We start from the raw sequence: 20,742 nt of genomic DNA on the forward strand, positions 1-20,742 counted from the left end.
GTATCTGTTAGACTAACAGTGGTTTATTTACACGGCTGTCGCTTCATACTTTTCCCAATGATAAAGTCAGTGCATTAGTTCTGTAATCTACTTATGAAAATCCCTTCTCACTAAATGTATTTTTTTTTAAACAAAGAAGAGCAAACCAAATTTGTAACAATAAATACATAATTTTGTAGGCTATACAATTACTATACAAAACGAATTCCCTAGAAGAGCCTTTCAGCACTGGTATGTTGCCAGTCGCAAACAACAATGTTACAAAACAGCAACAGTATGATAATAATGAACTAAAGCAAGCAACGTGATTCTACATGCTGGATTCTGAATCAATAAATGAATATCGATTAAGCTATTGCTTTTGCAACTACCTGAATAACATATATTTCTCTGACCGTATAAGCAGATAAAGCCTACATTTTAATATACCGGCAGAGATATAGGATATTAAGAAATAACTCATGGTAAAATACCAAGGACAATCCTTCATTACACTCAGTATGAAACAAAATCGAATGTAACAAAAGCGTTTCTTACATAGCTTTCCCTGCGGCCTTTCGCCGGCTCTCTCTCCAGGATAGGCATGCTGTGGTCCAGTCTGGATCAGTCAGGTGAAAGTAATTTGAAAACCCGTAAGAGTTTGTTGAAGTTCAACCTTTTTGTACGAAGCCAGTACATCCAAATCATTCAAAAGAAAGAAAAGGTTGGGATTACGGTGAAATTGATTAGGCAATATGAGGATTGTGTAACTGTGAAGTTGTAATTATCAGTGAGATTTAAAAACTAAAATCCTTAGTGCCAATATGAATCTCTGTTAAATATAATACATTATTGTATAAACACAGGCTACATAACCACCAACACAATCTTTCCACAAGTATTAATCGACGAGCTGTCTCCTTCCAAGTCATCCAAACACAGCACTTCATGTATCAGTTAACTTGCTGAACTAGCCATATTTGTGAATAATGAGGATAAGGAAAACGATTTCCGCTTTACCTGAGCAATGGATGCTTTCCTTCTCTCCTCAAGAGGTCAAAAATGTTTGCAACGAGATGACAGTGTTCCGGGTTCCGTGTTTATGGAACTCCTTTGACGCGAAGGAATGTTCGTTCACCACTCTGTCTCAGTCTCCAAGATATCCACGCCTACATCACACCCATTGCAAGGCTTTGACTTTTAGAGAGCACTTGCTTAGTAAAGATGCTCTAGGTGGGGTTGTGTCTCTACCCACTGGGCACAGACGTCAATTCAACGTCTATTCCACGTTGGTTCAACGTGATTTCATTGAAAGTGGAAAGAAATGACGTGGAAACAACGTTTATTCAACCAGTGTGTGCCCAGTGGGTACTTACACCCGCAGGCAGTAAACTCCTCCCATCGGAATCTATTTGTGGAACATATTATTTGACAGCTTGCCTTACATCCCACCCTGACCATTTCTGACAAAGTAGGAAAATGATCTTCAAATAGTAGCCGGGTTAACCCGTAGGACTTTATCGAGTGTGTCGGATCTAGGAAATAAGGTGGCTTTCCCAGTTTGAGAGCTGAAAATCAAAGAATAACTTGACTACCTATACTTGGTTGTTGAGTGAACAATATTGTTAGAACCGTTCTCCGTGCGGGCGTCTGCTGCGAGGAGTTTTCACAGAGCAACAATGTCAACTTTCAGAACAATGGACAGTGCTGAGCGCCAGCTTGTTGCACTATGTCTTTACGCACAACCAAGTAAACATTTACATTACGGATATATGAGCTACATCATCTGCAATAATAAGAATGTGATTCACATACTCTCGCTGCTCTCTCTTTCTCCCCTCTCTCTTTCTCCCCTCTCTCTTTCTCCCCCTCTCTTTCTCCCCTCTCTCTTTCTCCCCTCTCTCTTTCTCCCCCTCTCTTTCTCCCCTCTCTCTTTCTCCCCTCTCTCTTTCTTCCCCCTCTCTTTCTCCCCTCTCTCTTTCTTCCCCTCTCTCTTTCTTCCCCCTCTCTCTTTCTCCCCTCTCTCTTTCTCCCCCCTCTCTCTTTCTTCCCCCTCTCTCTTTCTTCCCCCTCTCTCTTTCTTCCCCCTCTCTCTTTCTTCCCCCTCTCTCTTTCTTCCCCCTCTCTCTTTCTCCCCTCTCTCTTTCTTCCCCCTCTCTCTTTCTTCCCCCTCTCTCTTTCTTCCCCCTCTCTCTTTCTTCCCCCTCTCTCTTTCTCCCCTCTCTCTTTCTCCCCTCTCTCTTTCTTCCCCCCCTCTCTTTCTTCCCTCTCACTGACTCACACACCCACAACACACGCACACTCTCGCTCTCTGGCTCTCGTGCGTAATTGCACTTTAAAAAAATGATGTAATCAATAAAAATCCACAGTGAAACGATTAGTTGGTTGAAATATCATATTCAATACCCGTACTTCAAAACTATTCGTTACTGAATGAGTTAAATAACAATCCACCCCTGTAACTGTCATTTTCTCACACATCTCTGACTTCAAAGCGTTTACTCGAAAGTCCAAATTACTCACAGATAATAGTGCCAATAATGTTTGTAGCAGAGATTATTAACTAATGTCTGTAACTAAATTGTTAATACAATTACTTCAGGATCCGTCGGGATAAAAGTATTGTGTATTATCTTCAACGTACCCAATTAGGTAAAAAAACAAAGAACATTCAACGTGATGACGTTGAATCAACTTTGGAAAACTGACTGGATTTGAAAAAGCTCTTGAATGTAAAGGAATTTCGTTTTTTTTTTTTACTCAACTTTTAACCTTCAATCCAAAGACACGGTGAACTTTGATGTTGATTTCACGTTGAATTCACAGTAGTTGACAAGGCAACCAAATGTAAATCAAAACTAGACGTTGAACTGACTTCTGTGCCCAGTGGTTCTTTCCTCTTCTATTCAACACGGGGATTACAAGTTTACATAAGGATTCATATCAACTTGTTTATTTGGTAATATTATGGCTTTCGTTTGATTAAAATATAGTTTAATCATCTCACTATAAATAATTATGACACACACAAAACACGTTTATATTTAAATACAATTTATTATAACTATAGTCGATAAATTAACATATGTCTATCTACTCAGGATATAGGAAGTTGTTATTGAGCTATTACGGATACTTATGCTTTGACAATACACGCATACATCACGCATACGCTCAAATATGCATAGGCACACATACGATTTAATCATTTACTATGTAAATATTCACATATGTACAAAACGCATTCCAATATAATACACTACATTTTCAGGAAAACAAAACATAACTTAAATGTAAAAAAAAATACAGATGTCACAATTACGTTTCGAAATTAGATATGGAAAAGAAAAACCCCAATTACAAAAATGTAAATGAAAATGATTTTCAATATGTCAACGAAATTCTAAATGCAATCATAGGTTGACAAAACAAAACAAAAAAAATAGTTATTTTTGTGATGCGTTGATAGTTTGGTCGTGTATTTATCATATCAATATAACATTTTACATACATTTATCTATTTACCTTTTTACAATACTCAGCAGTAGTTATGCGCACACAGTGAATTGTATTAGACCTTTCCGAATAGTACTCAAATCAGACGCCCAGAGACACATTACATACATAGAAGACGTGTTGACAGACCATGACATTACAGTCAAAATAAAAGCACCTTTAGAAACGGGTCACACCATCATGACTGGGTGATTTGGTATGTGTATAATGTACACCAGTAGCCCTACATTACACAGTGAAGTGACTGTCTAAGCACATTCTTTTTGGCAGCTACTTAAAACCGAACGGAATGCGTCCAAATTCTCGAACTCTCCGTAATGGATTCGGGGACGTTCTAAGTATTGCTACAGTGTTCTAGATGTAGTGTGAATATTCTAACTGTACTGTGGACCAGAGGATTCATCTACAGAGGCGTGTGTTTGTGCTCTAAACGGGTCGAACCCTCCATTCTCATCCACCACAACAGGCAAGCAGTCCCCTGCTGAACTATAACCTTTCTTCTTGCCTCTCCTCTCTTCCATTTGCATGGTATCAAACAGACCCTCGGGCTCATCATCGTTCACCAACAGGTTCTCTCTCTCAGAGTAGGATGGTTTCATTTGGCACACGTTGCGGAGCAGCAGAAGGGCCGGTGCGTACAGGACATTGACGAGGCCCATGCCCAGATTGAGTTGGACAAACCCATAGTTGTGCACTATATTTCCCGCCACAATAGGACCCATGGCATACGCGACAGAATAGGAGATATCAGCTAAAGCGTAGACGCTGCCGTACACGGACACGTGACGCACGTCGACCAGAAAGGCAAGAGTTGGCAACAGGGCGGTGTCAACGAGAGCGATGCCGAAACATATGCCGCACAACGGGGCGATTAACTGGCCGAATGTTTTGCATGCTGGAATAGTGCACGAGCTGGCACCGATAATGACCATACCCAAGGCCCCATAGAACCACTGCAGGTTGGGGTACTTAGCAGCCAGTTTCACGGTCATGTAGACACCCAGAACATGTGGGAAGAAAGCAGGCAGCCAACATAATCCCATTTCCCATTTAGATGAATGCATGGTGCTCTCCATCCAGTTGGCTATGGTAGGCTCCAGAAAGGCCAGAGGAATGTTACACACTGTCAGAGCACCTGCCACAACAGCTATGTAAGGGTCAATCATGAGTTTGTAGATGGGGGTGCCCACGGGCATATTGTCTCTAGTCCTGTTCGAGAACGGCTTGATCACTGTCAAGAGCAGAATCCCGTCTATAAGGCAAACCACGGCGAGAACGATAAACGGTACTCTTTTACCTGCAAACTCGTACAGGATACCCCCGAAGGGAGGCGCTACCAGGCTCCCAAAAGAGATGAACGCCAGGGCGATACCAAGAGCTTTACTTCTCTCCGATTCTTCGGTGTATTTATCTGCTATCATGGCAATTCCTGAGGTATCCGCGAATGCTGAGCCCAGACCTTGTAAACTACGGGCGAAAAACAGCGTCGCGTAGTTCTCAGCAAAAGCAAATATGCACGTAGAGAAGAACATGACTGTTAGTCCGATTAGGAGGGGGATGTCGTATCCAACACGATCTATGAAAGTTCCTGACAACGGGTTCACCAAAAGCTGCAGGATAGCCTTCGATGCAAAAAGTACTCCTATTTGTACGTCTAAATTGTCCCTGTTGTTTTTAGCTTGGGCTGAGCTCATTGTGCTGTTGATTGAATAATTCTGGTGTAGAACTAGGTGGACGTGTTCTGCTTGTTCAAGCTCTAAATCAGCAAGGTAATCGGGAATAATTGGGACTATAACCATATAGAGCATATTGTCTAGAAGAAGAGCCACGCAGACAATGACTAAAATAATCCGTCTTTGGTGATCGGGGGCTTTCATTTTGTTGCCAAACTGTTTGGTTTTTTCTCCCATCTCGGACAGTTTTACAGCGGCTGATTTAGCCAGCCCGGAGGACTCCCCTGTATCCATGATGATCTGCTATTGTTGTTGTTGTTGTTGTCAATACAAAACGGCAGTGTTGTTTTCTTCTCCTCTCCTCTCGGCTCTGCTCTCTTATATAGATATCTCAGCACCACAGATAATACTATCCGTGAAACATTTACGTAGCTGTTTCTTGGTTCACTTACGCGGTGCGAAAGACAAAGGGTCAACAGACTTGGAACTTTCCTCCGTGTGATTTTCTGACAGCGCGCAAGGCTGCGGTCTTCATCGGTGGTTGGTCTCGTTTCATCCCCCGTCGCGCTCACATTCGGCGCTGATTCATGGTCCGGAGTAGTGAAATGGTGAAATCTTTGTTTTGCTCTTTCTCTACACGGTGTAAAGACTTCAACCTCTAATACTCCATGTCAGGTTTCTATGGAAACGTTTTTAGAAGTTGTTTATGGAACTTTGGGACCCTATATGTCCGATTCCAGTGCTCATCATCTACTGGATCACCTGTAACACGTTTGTGTTCCGTTCTGAGATCACGAATGGCTTCGTTGCCATTTGGTACTTACGCATTGACTCCCAGGTCTGTCGATATATTTCTTCTTCTTCTTCTTCTTTTCTTCTTCTCCCCTCTCTCTCTCTCTCTCTCTCTCTCTCTCTCTCTCTCTCTCTCTCTCTCTCTCTCTCGCAATTTCACCAAGGGCTGTGACGCATCACCAACTTGCCCCCAAGTGGATCCTTTGCCAGTTGCGTCTTTTATGCTAATTCAGAAAAATTGCATTAGTGAGCGTCATCACGACTCCTCCATACACGAGCGCAGGAAAACCCTCGCAGCAGTGTATACTACTTAACCCTTGACTTTCCTGAAGTGCATAAACGGATATTCTGTAACATTCCAGATGTATATAGGTCTACATTGTAAGCCTAATTATGGACGATTGAATGTGTCACTGTTTCTTTACAATTCCTTAACCACCATAGATTAATAAACTGGTAATATAGAGTATCTGGAAAATAACTCATATATGTCTAATTAGGCTTATGAATGTCGTTATTTCAAAATCGAGAAGGCTATCCTTAGTTTGTGGATTTGGCTTTGTTGAAAAAATATGCATTTATCCAGTCTCAGCAATCTTTCCAAGAAAGATTAAAGCCTAAAACATCCAAATTAAATATTGATACTTGCAGCCATTTTTAATGTAAAATATTTACTACCTGACGGGGTATATACTTTATGTCCCATACAGGCAATCATAGCCTATTGCCTGCTTATATTATCATAATATAATAATATATAATATTGCCATATTAAACATGAATGTAATAATATAATATAGAGGGGGACCTGAAAATAGCTGTGCAGCGACGCTCCCCATCCAACCTGACAGAGCTTGAGAGGATCTGCAGAGAAGAATGGGAGAAGCTCCCCAAATACAGGTGTGAAAACTTATGTAAATAAGGTATTTGTGTTTTTTTATTTTTAATAAATGTGCAAAAATATATTTAAAAAACTGTTTTCACTTTGTCATTATGGGTTATTGTGTGTAGATTCATGAGGAAAAAACCAGATTTATTATCCAATTTAAAATAAGGCTGTAATGTAACAAAATGTGGAAAATGGGAAGGGGTCTGAATACTTTCCGAATGCAGTGTGAATAATATGCAGCTTCACCAATTCTTTCTTGTGTTTGGATAGTTTGTTAAGTAGTTGCAGATGTAGGATTTCTAGTTACACAACCTGGTTTCAGAGCATTTCGTATTATTCTGTATGTAAATCCGAAACACTTCCATTTAACATGATTATGTTTGCTATGGTTACATAAGACAGATGATTACTTAAGGCAAAAACAATAGGAGTGTGGTTGTTCAGGGTGGATGGGTAGGCGTAGAATAAGAATATCTGGCAACCCAAAGGTTGGGAGTTAAAATCTCATCATGGACAACTTTAGCTAATTAGCAACTTTTCTACTACTTTTTAGCTACTTTGCAACTAAACTACTTAGCATGTTAGCTAACCCTTCCCATAACCCTAACCTTAACCCTTGTAGCTAACCCTTCCCATAACCCTAACCTTAACCCTTGTAGCTAACCCTTCCCATAACCCTAACCTTAACCCTAACCTTAATCCTTTAACCTAACTCCTAAATTTAACCCTAACCTTAATCATTTAACCTAACTCCTAAATTTAACCCTAACCTTAACCCCAAGCCCCTAGCCATTATACATTTTGCAAATTCGTAACATATTGTATGTTTTGCCAAATTTGTAACATGTACTACGAAATGGGTGCTGGACATCCACAAATTAATACATACCATAAGAAACATAACATATCGTACAAATGAAGTGTCACGGATTTACGTACACAATAATATGTCATGCTCTGAGACCAGGTTGAGTTACAGAGAAATGGCTTTGTATAGTGTAATTTCATAAAAACTCATCGTTACCCTCCATGCCACTTATCTTGTGCTTCCTCTGGGATGATAGTGGCTTTGGCGCCCGGATGAGCGGCGTCCCAAACGTTTCAGCACCACGGCGGAGTGAACAGCTCCCTTCCGGTGCGCAGCCAGACGGGCTACGCATTTGTCCCTGTAAAATGATCAATCAAATCAGTTGCATATTTCTCTACACAGCGTCAAATTCTCTCCAGATTAATATCAAGTATAATTTAAAACGCACCCGAATTAAATGACTTAACCTACACTAACTGACAGTTATTTCAAACGTTTCCGGAAGTGTTAGAATTCTCAGGTTAAACCATTTATGATCCCACGCCAAGTCAGGAAATCCCCGGGTGTTACGTCATTCACGCCCATAAAGCGAGCAAGTATTTTTCTCTGCCATAAGAGCGTTGAGATTGTATTGTAACTAAGTAGGCTGTTCCTGAAGAGAGCAGGCTTCAGGAGTAGGTGCTTAGTTACTAGACCATATACAAGACAATGGTGCAACCTAGTGGTCACTAAAAAGACTACAGTTGAGTTGTATTATGTCTCATGTACAGGATGTCGGCCTTGATGTGATTGTAGCACACTCTTTGGCACTCGTACCCGATGTGTCATGGTGCAGCCACTGGTATTGGACTAGGGTTTCAGCGCCAGAACGGAGTAGACAGCACCCGGCAATATTTCAAACAGGCGGCGGGTTAGACGCTCCGCAATTAACCCTTTTGATCAAACATGTTTTAGAGGTCTTTATAAATGCATTTGTTATTGACAGTCGTCTTTTTTTCAGTAACTTTCCCAAACTTTCTAGAAATCCTGGATGGAGAATTCGGTATTTTATGGTATTTCCGTCCTGATTGCAGGAATCTAACAACCAGGATTTCTGGAAAACAAGGGGAATTTTGTTGTTGTTGAAAATCCCCGGAATCATACAGCCCTATTATAGCAGTCTCAACTATTCCTAGTTTGCATGTGGCGTTGTCCTATCGCATGTGTCCACTAGATGGCGCGACACACGTGGTGATAGTACCCAGGCCTGATTGATAGGATGCAAAATCAAGGATATTACCATGCTATCAGTAATCGTGTTAACATGACTATGATTAATCCATTCAAAACCACTCACTGTTGTTAACATAAATATTTGGGCCATGAATCATAAAAACAAAAATAATTTTTCCGTCAAATTTGCAGTTTTTCCAAAAATCCTGGTTGGAGGATTCCAGATTTCTAGAAAACCTGGGAATTTTAGGGAAAGTGAACATGTGAACATGTGAAAACTGTCCTCCTTATTCATTTAGCAAGTGCACGGCCAACGTCCCCTAGCCAGCCACTCCCGTTAATGAAAAAATTATGTTTTTCTAGGGTGCCACTAATACCCTTATTTGTGAAAAGGCTGCTACTGTAGGCTATACTATCGTCTCCTGGAGGGAGAGCATTCTGTGAGGACACACTGAGTCAATCAGGGTATTCCCCAGTGTTACACGAGGACACACTGAGTCAGTCAGGGTAATCCCCAGTGTTACACGAGGACACACTGAGTCAGTCAGGGTAATCCCCTGTGAGGACACACTGAGTCAGTCAGGGTAATCCCCAGTGAGGACACACTGAGTCAGTCAGGGTAATCCCCAGTGAGGACACACTGAGTCAGTCAGGGTAATCCCCAGTGAGGACACACTGAGTCAGTCAGGGTAATCCCCTGTGAGGACACACTGAGTCAGTCAGGGTAATCCCCTGTGAGGACACACTGAGTCAGTCAGGGTAATCCCCTGTGAGGACACACTGAGTCAGTCAGGGTAATCCCCTGTGAGGACACACTGAGTCAGTCAGGGTAATCCCCAGTGAGGACACACTGAGTCAGTCAGGGTAATCCCCTGTGAGAACACACTGAGTCAGTCAGGGTAATCCCCCGTGTTACACGAGGACACACTGAGTCAGTCAGGGTAATCCCCAGTGTTACACGAGGACACACTGAGTCAGTCAGGGTAATCCCCAGTGAGGACACACTGAGTCAGTCAGGGTAATCCCCAGTGTTACACGAGTACACACTGAGTCAGTCAGGGTAATCCCCAGTGAGAACACACTGAGTCAGTCAGGGTAATCCCCTGTGAGAACACACTGAGTCAGTCAGGGTAATCCCCTGTGAGAACACACTGAGTCAGTCAGGGTAATCCCCAGTGAGGACACACTGAGTCAGTCAGGGTAATCCCCTGTGAGAACACACTGAGTCAGTCAGGGTAATCCCCCGTGTTACACGAGGACACACTGAGTCAGTCAGGGTAATCCCCTGTGAGAACACACTGAGTCAGTCAGGGTAATCCCCTGTGAGGACACACTGAGTCAGTCAGGGTAATCCCCTGTGAGGACACACTGAGTCAGTCAGGGTAATCCCCAGTGTTACACGAGGACACACTGAGTCAGTCAGGGTAATCCCCAGTGAGGACACACTGAGTCAGTCAGGGTAATCCCCTGTGAGGACACACTGAGTCAGTCAGGGTAATCCCCTGTGAGGACACACTGAGTCAGTCAGGGTAATCCCCAGTGTTACACGAGGACACACTGAGTCAGTCAGGGTAATCCCCAGTGAGGACACACTGAGTCAGTCAGGGTAATCCCCTGTGAGAACACACTGAGTCAGTCAGGGTAATCCCCAGTGAGGACACACTGAGTCAGTCAGGGTAATCCCCTGTGAGGACACACTGAGTCAGTCAGGGTAATCCCCTGTGAGGACACACTGAGTCAGTCAGGGTAATCCCCAGTGTTACACGAGGACACACTGAGTCAGTCAGGGTAATCCCCAGTGTTACACGAGGACACACTGAGTCAGTCAGGGTATTCCCCAGTGTTACACGAGGACACACTGAGTCAGTCAGGGTAATCCCCAGTGTTACACGAGGACACACTGAGTCAGTCAGGGTATTCCCCAGTGTTACACGAGGACACACTGAGTCAGTCAGGGTAATCCCCTGTGAGAACACACTGAGTCAGTCAGGGTAATCCCCAGTGAGGACACACTGAGTCAGTCAGGGTAATCCCCTGTGAGAACACACTGAGTCAGTCAGGGTAATCCCCAGTGAGGACACACTGAGTCAGTCAGGGTAATCCCCTGTGAGGACACACTGAGTCAGTCAGGGTAATCCCCTGTGAGGACACACTGAGTCAGTCAGGGTAATCCCCTGTGAGAACACACTGAGTCAGTCAGGGTAATCCCCAGTGAGGACACACTGAGTCAGTCAGGGTAATCCCCTGTGAGAACACACTGAGTCAGTCAGGGTAATCCCCAGTGAGGACACACTGAGTCAGTCAGGGTAATCCCCTGTGAGGACACACTGAGTCAGTCAGGGTAATCCCCTGTGAGGACACACTGAGTCAGTCAGGGTAATCCCCAGTGTTACACGAGGACACACTGAGTCAGTCAGGGTAATCCCCAGTGTTACACGAGGACACACTGAGTCAGTCAGGGTATTCCCCAGTGTTACACGAGGACACACTGAGTCAGTCAGGGTAATCCCCAGTGTTACACGAGGACACACTGAGTCAGTCAGGGTAATCCCCTGTGAGAACACACTGAGTCAGTCAGGGTAATCCCCAGTGAGGACACACTGAGTCAGTCAGGGTAATCCCCAGTGAGGACACACTGAGTCAGTCAGGGTAATCCCCAGTGAGGACACACTGAGTCAGTCAGGGTAATCCCCTGTGTTACACGTGTTCTCAGGGCTGAGATGTGATGACTGAGTGACAGTGGCCTGGCTGGTGTAGGATTAAGATTAGGATCACTTTATTCCTCAATTGTACACAAGGTCCAACTGAACTTTGACTTCAGCTTCATCCCAATCCCTCCGAAAGACACACATACATATCAAATCCAATTTTATTTGTCACAATGCGCCGAATACAACAGGTGTGGAATTTACCGGGAAATGCTTACTTACAAGCCCTTAACCAACAATGCATTTTTAAGAAAATAGAGTTATTTACAAAATAAACGAAATAAAAAAAATATTATAATATAAAAATATTGATAAAATGACAACAACGAGGCTATATACAGGGGGTACCAGTACCGAGTCAATATGCAGGGGTACAGGTTAGTCGAGGTAATTTGTACATGTAGGTAGGGGTAAAGTGACTATGCATAGATAATAAACAGTGAGTAACAGCAGTGTAAAAACAAATGTGGGGAGAGGGGCGGTGTCAATGCAAATTGTCCAGGTGGCCATTTGATTAATTGTTCAGCAGTCTATTGGCTTTGGGGTAGAAGCTGTTAAGGAGCTTTTTGGACCTAGACGTGGCACTCTGGTACCGCTTGCCGTGCAGAGAGAACAGTCTACGACTTGGGTGACTGGAGTCTTTGACCATTTTTTGGGCCCTTCTCTGACACGCCTAGTATATAGGTCCTGGATGGCAGGAAGCTCGGCCCCAGTGATGTACTGGGCCGTACGCACTACCCTCTGTAGCGCCTTACGGTCGGATGCCAAGCAGTTGCCATACCAGGCGGTGATGCAACCGGTCAGGATCCTCTCGATGGTGCAGCTGTAGAACTTTTTGAGGATCTGGGGACCCATTCCAAATCTTTTCAGTCTCTTAACGGGGAAAAAGCTGGAGAGATTGGAGCAGGGAACTGCCACACTGGGCGCCGTGGAGCAGTTGTTGTGGGGGGTGAAGTGCCTTGCTCAAGGACACAACGGCAGGCAATGACATCTACGATTTGATACCAGCAACTCTACAGTTGCCGGCTCACTTCCCGCTAGATGTCTCCCGTCAGACTCAGGTTGGTAGCTCTTCTCTCTAACCGCTAGGCTACCTGCTGCCCCGTAGCAATAATGCCACAGCCTTTGGCACACATGCAGACTGTGTTGGCATAGGTTGGAATACTGTCCTTTGATGCAACATCTCTGTGTACTTGACCCCACTGTCATCCTCTCTCTCTCTCTATCTGAAGAAAAGAAAAGAGTGAGTGAGTGAGTGAAAGAATTAGAGATTCTGCGTGTGCATGCGTGCATGTGTGTGTGTGTGTATGTGTGTGTGTGTGTGTCTGTGTGTGTGTGTGTGTGTGTCTGTGTGTGTGCGTGCGTGCGTCTTGTGTGTCTGTGTGCGTGCGTGCGTCTTGTGTGTCTGTGTGTGTGTGTGTGTGTGTGTGTGTGTGTGTGCGTCTTGTGTGTCTGTGTATGTGTGTGTGTGTGTGTGTCTGTGTGTGTATGTGTGAGAGAGAGAGAGTGGTTTAATGAATTAGAGCAGGAGACTCTCTAAAATCCTAGTGACGCAAATATGACCTAATCCAGATTATACTCCATCCTTAATCTGCAAAAAAAAAAAAGTATTTCTTAAAAAAAGGTATTGAGTAGTCGTCACTTCTTTAACACAGGTTTTGTTATTGTATATATTGCTGTATGATTTCATGTCAAAGTTAGTTATATTATAAACTGATGTACAATACTGTTTTTCGCCTGCAGTATGAGTTCTGTTATACTCACAGACATTATTTTAACAGTTTTAGAAATTTCAGAGTGTTTTCTATTCTAATGCTACCAATTATATGCATATCCTAGCTTCTGGGCCTGAGTAACAGGCAGTTTACTTTGGGTACGTCATTTATCCGAACTTCCGAACGCTGCCCCCTAGCCCTAAGAGGTTTTAAAGTTAGTTCTATTATAAACTGATGTACAATACTGAGTTAATGCAGTGGTGCCTAAACAGGGTGGATTTCAATCAAACCATTAAAATCAGCTGTTGTCAGACACACGTGAGTCTCCAAATATGATTGTCTTCCTCAATAGTGTGCAGCGAATTCTACTAGATTAAAAGCCAAAAAATTAGTATGACATTTTAGAGAATACTAAACATTCGAAATGTCACATACTATAAAGCTTTATTATTTTGCATACCCAAAAATGCTTACTATTCAGAACATCAGTACGGGACACGGCCGTTCTCTCTGTGTGGATCAGGCCGTAATTCAAATGGTACATCTCCTGTAGGCCTATTCCTGACTCACCATTCACTAGTTAGTGCACTAGGGGGCCATTTGGGACACAGCCCTACTACAACACTACTGTACTGAAAGACTTTCAGCAATCCGTCTCCTGTCACTGTGAACGCAGTTGAAACTGAACACCGGGATGTTTAAAGGTGGATTCAGGTTGATCTTTGGTCTCGGTTGATAAGCAGCATCTTTGGTCCTGCGGGAGACACATCCTAGAGTCACATCCTAGAGAAACATCCTAGAGAAACATCCTAGAGACACATCCTAGAGAAACATCCTAGAGAAACATCCTAGAGTCACATCCTAGAGAAACATCCTAGAGAAACATCCTAGAGTCACATCCTAGAGAAACATCCTAGAGAAACATCCTAGAGACACATCCTAGAGAAACATCCTAGAGAAACATCCTAGAGACACATCCTAGAGAAACATCCTAGAGAAACATCCTAGAGTCACATCCTAGAGAAACATCCTAGAGAAACATCCTAGAGAAACATCCTAGAGAAACATCCTAGAGTCACATCCTAGAGAAACATCCTAGAGAAACATCCTAGAGAAACATCCTAGAGTCACATCCTAGAGAAACATCCTAGAGAAACATCCTAGAGTCACATCCTAGAGAAACATCCTAGAGAAACATCCTAGAGAAACATCCTAGAGTCACATCCTAGAGAAACATCCTAGAGAAACATCCTAGAGAAACATCCTAGAGAAACATCCTAGAGTCACATCCTAGAGAAACATCCTAGAGAAACATCCTAGAGAAACATCCTAGAGTCACATCCTACACACATCCTAAACACATCCTAAACACATCCTACACACATCCTAGAGTCACATCCTACACACATCCTAGAGTCACATCCTACACACATCCTAAACACATCCTAAACACATCCTAAACACATCCTACACACATCCTAGACACATCCTAAACACATCCTAGACACATCCTACACACATCCTAGACACATCCTAGACACATCCTAAACACATCCTAAACACATCCTAGACACATCCTACACACATCCTACACACATCCTACACACATCCTAAACACATCCTAAACACATCCTACACACATCCTAAACACATCCTAAACACATACTAAACACATCCTAAACACATCCTACACACATCCTACACACATCCTACACACATCCTAGAGAAACATCCTAGACACATCCTAAACACATCCTACACACATCCTAAACACATCCTACACACATCCTACACACATCCTTAACACATCCTAAACACATCCTAAACACATCCTAAACACATCCTAGACACATCCTAAACACATCCTAAACACATCCTAAACACATCCTACACACATCCTAAACACATCCTAAACACATCCTAAACACATCCTAGGCACATCCTAAACACATCCTAAACACATCCTAAACACATCCTAGACACATCCTACACACATCCTAAACACATCCTAAACACATCCTAGAGTCACATCCTAAACACATCCTAAACACATCCTAAACACATCCTAGACACATCCTAAACACATCCTAAACACATCCTACACACATCCTAAACACATCCTAAACACATCCTAAACACATCCTAAACACATCCTAGACACATCCTAAACACATCCTAGACACATCCTAAACACATCCTAAACACATCCTAAACACATCCTAGACACATCCTAAACACATCCTAAACACATCCTAGACACATCCTAAACACATCCTAAACACATCCTAGACACATCCTAAACACATCCTAGACACATCCTAAACACATCCCAGACACATCCTAGAGACACATAGGACTACTGAGTTATAAATAGGACTACTGAGTTATAAATAGAACTACTGAGTTATAAATAGGACTACTGAGTTATAAATAGGACTACTGAGTTATAAATAGGACTACTGAGTTATAAATAGAACTACTGAGTTATAAATAGAACTACTGAGTTATAAATAGGACTTCCGAGTTATAAATAGGACTACTGAGTTATAAATAGGACTACTGAGTTATAAATAGGACTACTGAGTTATAAATAGGACTACTGAGTTATAAATAGGACTACTGAGTTATAAATAGAACTACTGAGTTATAAATAGAACTACTGAGTTATAAATAGGACTTCCGAGTTATAAATAGGACTACTGAGTTATAAATAGGACTACTGAGTTATAAATAGGACTACTGAGTTATAAATAGAACTACTGAGTTATAAATAGGACTACTGAGTTATAAATAGGACTACCGAGTTATAAATAGAACTACTGAGTTATATATAGGACTACCGAGTTATAAATAGGACTACTGAGTTATAAATAGAACTACTGAGTTATAAATAGGACTACTGAATATGTGTTCACCAAGGTCTTATGAGTGCCAACTGTGCCAAATATTTGCAATGCACATAATGGGAATCAGCTGCCATTTAGGACACAGGCCATGTCAACGTCTCTGTATAAAGCCTCTTTTAAAATGTCCATATTTTCTATTGGTTTATGAATCCATTATATATGTATTTACAATTTTATCTAATTTAAATACCAGATATGAATTGATGTGCTATCTCTCATCTCTCTCTCTCTCTGTGTGTGTGTGTGTGTGTGTGTGTGTGTGTGTGTGTGTGTGTGTGTGTGTGTGTGTGTGTGTGTGTGTGTGTGTGTGTGTGTGTGTGTGTGTGCGAGGGTGTGCGAGGGTGTGCGAGGGTGTGCGAGGGTGTGTCTGTGGCATGTGTGCCCTCGTTCTGTTGTATTAGTTATTTTGACCCCGTTGAGTTGACAGCTGGTCCTATTTGACCCCGTTGAATTGACAGCTGGTCCTATTTGACCCCATTGAGTTGACAGCTGGTCTTATTTGACCCCGTTGAGTTGACAGCTGGTCCTATTTGACCCCATTGAGTTGACAGCTGGTCCTATTTGACCCCATTGAGTTGACAGCTGGTCTTATTTGACCCCGTTGAGTTGACAGCTGGTCCTATTTGACCCCATTTAGTTGACAGCTGGTCCTATTTGACCCCATTGTGTTGACAGCTGGTCTTATTTGACCCCATTGAGTTGACAGCTGGTCTTATTTGACCCCATTGAGTTGACAGCTGGTCCTATTTGACCCCATTGAGTTGACAGCTGGTCTTCTTTGACCCTATTGAGGTCCAGAGGGGTTCCAGAGGGCTTCCAGAGGGTTCCAGAGGGGTTCCAGAGGGGTTCCAGATGGGTTCCAGAGGGGTTCCATTAAGTTCCAGAGGGGTTCCAGAGGGTTCCAGAGGGGTTCCATTAAGTTCCAGAGGGGTTCCAGAGGGTTCCAGAGGGGTTCCATTAAGTTCCAGAGGGTTCCAGAGGGGTTCCATTAAGTTCCAGAGGGGTTCCAGAGGGTTCCAGAGGGGTTCCATGAAGTCCAGAGGGGTTCCAGAGGGGTTCCAGAGGGGTTCCAGAGGGTTCTAGAGGGGTTCCAGATGGGTTCCAGAGGGTTCCAGAGGGGTTCCATTAAGTTCCAGAGGGGTTCCAGAGGGGTTCCAGAGGGTTCCAGAGGGGTTCCATTAAGTTCCAGAGGGGTTCCAACTCACCAGAATAAACAAGTCAAGCAGACATCTGATTGTAGAATGTACCATGTGTATATGAGGATCTGCTTCTGCGTGTGTGGCTCAGTGGGTGATAATCTAGCTCTGGTATTGCCAAGGTTTAATTCTAAAGTACTGTATGTGTCTGCTAAGAGGCAGGTCTTATCATCTAACTATAGTGCTATGTGAAAGGTTCCATTCAATGTGAAGACTCAAACTAACACTCTATTTCCTTGTATCGACCATTTCTTTTGACCAGATCCCTATAGGCTCTGAAAGGTGCTGGATGCATTGCACAAAATGCATTTGCATTTGACCAGAGCCCATACAGACCCTTTTGGCCTCTGAGTTTAATCAGTGCACTACACAGTGGAATAGGGTCTGCTAATGGACTTAGATGAGTAGTCCACACCTCAGCCAGTAGACAGTTCTGTATTTAGTCTGACAGTGTTGTGCGTTAACTTCCCTGGTCTGTTTCTAAGAAGTGCCTGTTAATCCGACTGGTCTAAACCCCACCTCAGCAAGCCTTAGCATGCCCTAGCATGACTCCAGGTCAATGTAGCACAGCACAGATAAGTAGATGTGTGGATACAATATGTAGTTATAACCATGTGTCGTTATAACCATATGTAGTTATAACAATATGTAGTTACAACCATGTGTAGTTATAACCATGTGTAGTGATAACAATATGTAGTTATACATATAACTACATACTGTTATAACTACATACTGTTATAACTACATACTGTTATAACTACATACTGTTATAGCTACATACGGTTATAACTACATACTGTTATAACTACATACTGTTATAACTACATACTGTTATAGCTACATACGGTTATAGCTACATACTGTTATAACTACATACTGTTATAACTACATACGGTTATAACTACATACTGTTATAACTACATACTGTTATAACTACATACTGTTATAACTACATACTGTTATAACTAAGTACTATTATAACTACATATTGTTATAACTACATATGTTATAACTACATATGTTATAACTACATATGTTATAGCTACATATGGTTATAACTACACATGGTTATGTTATAACAATATGTAGTTATAACCATGTGTAGTTATAACCATATGTAGTTATAACAATATGTAGTTACAACCATGTGTAGTTATAACCGTATGTAGTTATAACATATGTAGTTATAACAATATGTAGTTATAACAGTATGTAGTTATAACAGTATGTAGTTATAACAGTATGTAGTTATAACCATGTGTAGTTATAACCATGTGTCGTTATAACCGTATGTAGTTATAACAATATGTAGTTATAACCATGTGTAGTTATAACCGTATGTAGCTATAACATATGTAGTTATAACATATGTAGTTATAACAATATGTAGTTATAACAGTATGTAGTTATAACCATGTGTAGTTATAACTGTATGTTGTTATAACAGTATGTAGTTATAACATATGTAGTTATAACAATATGTAGTTATAACAGTATGTAGTTATAACATATTAAGTTATAATTCTATGTAGTTATAAACGTATGTAGTTATAACAGTTTGTAGTTATAACCGTAGGTAGTTATAACATATGTAGTTATAACAATATGTAGTTATAACAATATGTAGTTATAACCATTTGTAGTTATAACCGTATGTAGCTATAACATATGTAGTAGTAACATATGTCGTTATAACAATATGTAGTTATAACAGTTTGTAGTTATAACCGTATGTAGTTATAACAGTATGTAGTTATAACCGTATGTAGTTATAACAGTATGTAGTTATAACTCTATGTAGTTATAAAGGTATGTAGTTATAACAGTATGTAGTTATAACCATATGTAGTTATAACAGTATGTAGTTATAACCATATGTAGTTATGACAGTATGTAGTTATATGTAGGTATGTAGTTATTGAATACACCTTGAATACACTACAAGTTTGTATGTAGTTATATGTAGTTATAACAGTATGTAGTTATAACAGTATGTAGTTATAACAGTATGTAGTTATAACAGTATGTAGTTATATGTAGTTATAACAGTATGTAGTTATAACAGCATGTAGTTATAACAGCATGTAGTTTTAACAGTATGTAGTTATAACAGTATGTAGTTATAACAGCATGTAGTTATATGTAGTTATAACAGTATGTAGTTATAACAGCATGTAGTTATAACAGCATGTAGTTATAACAGCATGTAGTTATATGTAATTATGTAGTTGTAACAAGGTACTGACTAAGAAGGGTTATGCTAAAAGGGTAATTTCACAGTACTGACCTATAAATTACATATTTGTTTTTTGGGGATTCTTTAAAAAGCTCCACTAGGCACCTTTGGGTACCAGGTAGTTACCATTATGTACCAGGAACAGATGTAGGATCTTAATTTGACCAGTTTCTCACAGCAGGAAAATAATAATGCAGCAACAGGAAATGTGAATTATTGTGTGGTTTATAATAAATTGACATTTTTGGAGGGGTTGATACATTTTTAGTTAGGGCAAATGAAGTCTGACATTTTTAAAGTGGAAAATACAAACTTTAGAAGCCTTTTTACACCTTGAATACACTACAAGTTTGTATTTCCTTTGTGTGTATGGCGTCAATATGTGTGTGTGTGTGTGTTTTGTGTGTGTGAGCATATGTAGTGTGTGTGTGTGTGTGTGTGTGTGTGTGTGTGTGTGTGTGTGTGTGTGTGTGTGTGTGTGTGTGTGTGTGTGTGTGTGTGTGTGTGTGTGTGTGTGTGTGTGTGTGTGTGTGTGTGTGTGTGTGTGTGTGTGTGTGTGCAGTACCAGCCAAAAGTTTGGACACACCTACTCATTCAAGGGTTTTTATTTATTTGTAACTTTTTTCTACATTGTAGAATAATAGTGAAGACAACACAACTATGAAATAACACATATGGAATCATGTAGTAACCAAAAAAAGTGTTAAACAAATCAAAATATATTTTATATTTGAGATTCTTCAATGTAGCCATCCTTTGTGTAACGGTTGTCGTCTGGAAAGGAGGACCAAGGCGCAGCGGGTTGTATACTCATCTTCTTTTAATAGGCGAAAGAAGGAAAACCAAACAAATATGAAGACAAAAATAACAACAATGATGATGATGATGATGATGATGAACGCCGAATACAAACTTGAAGGCACAAGACAGCAATTCAAGTGACAACAATTTACAAACACACCCTAATATATAGGACTCTCAATCAAAGGCAACTTGACAACACCTGCCTTCAATTGAGAGTCCACGCCCCAATTAACTAAACATAGAAAACAGACTAACTAGAAAGAACATAGAAATAGACTAACATATAGCAGTGACCAAAAACCCCG

At 41.4% G+C, this 20,742-nt stretch overlaps 2 protein-coding genes across 2 annotated transcripts in view; both read right to left on the minus strand.

The window, feature by feature from the left end:
• The window catches only part of LOC106589926 (choline O-acetyltransferase), a 30,594-nt gene extending 29,313 nt beyond the window's left edge, over positions 1-1,281 (minus strand). The window contains exons 1-2 of the mRNA XM_014180375.2: positions 1,000-1,281; positions 538-655 (exon numbers count right to left, since the gene is read on the minus strand). Coding sequence (XP_014035850.1) covers positions 538-585 — 48 coding nt within the window. The 5' untranslated portion in view covers positions 586-655; positions 1,000-1,281. The remainder of the gene's footprint in view (positions 1-537; positions 656-999) is intronic.
• Positions 1,282-3,022: 1,741 nt separating this feature from the next.
• Positions 3,023-6,243, minus strand: LOC106589927 (probable vesicular acetylcholine transporter-A). Its single transcript, XM_014180378.2, has one exon. It carries the CDS (start codon positions 5,460-5,462, stop codon positions 3,870-3,872), a length of 1,593 nt encoding a protein of 530 aa, XP_014035853.1. The 5' UTR covers positions 5,463-6,243; the 3' UTR covers positions 3,023-3,869.
• Between the last annotated feature and the right edge of the window lie 14,499 nt (positions 6,244-20,742).

The sequence above is a fragment of the Salmo salar genome, chromosome ssa28 (assembly GCF_905237065.1).
Source record: "Salmo salar chromosome ssa28, Ssal_v3.1, whole genome shotgun sequence".
Taxonomy (NCBI): Eukaryota; Metazoa; Chordata; class Actinopteri; order Salmoniformes; family Salmonidae; genus Salmo; species Salmo salar.

What these genes read in the sequence shown, in the direction of transcription:
- LOC106589927 (XM_014180378.2), bottom strand. Translation starts at nt 5,462, where the DNA reads ATGGATACAGGGGAGTCCTCCGGGCTGGCTAAATCAGCCGCTGTAAAA.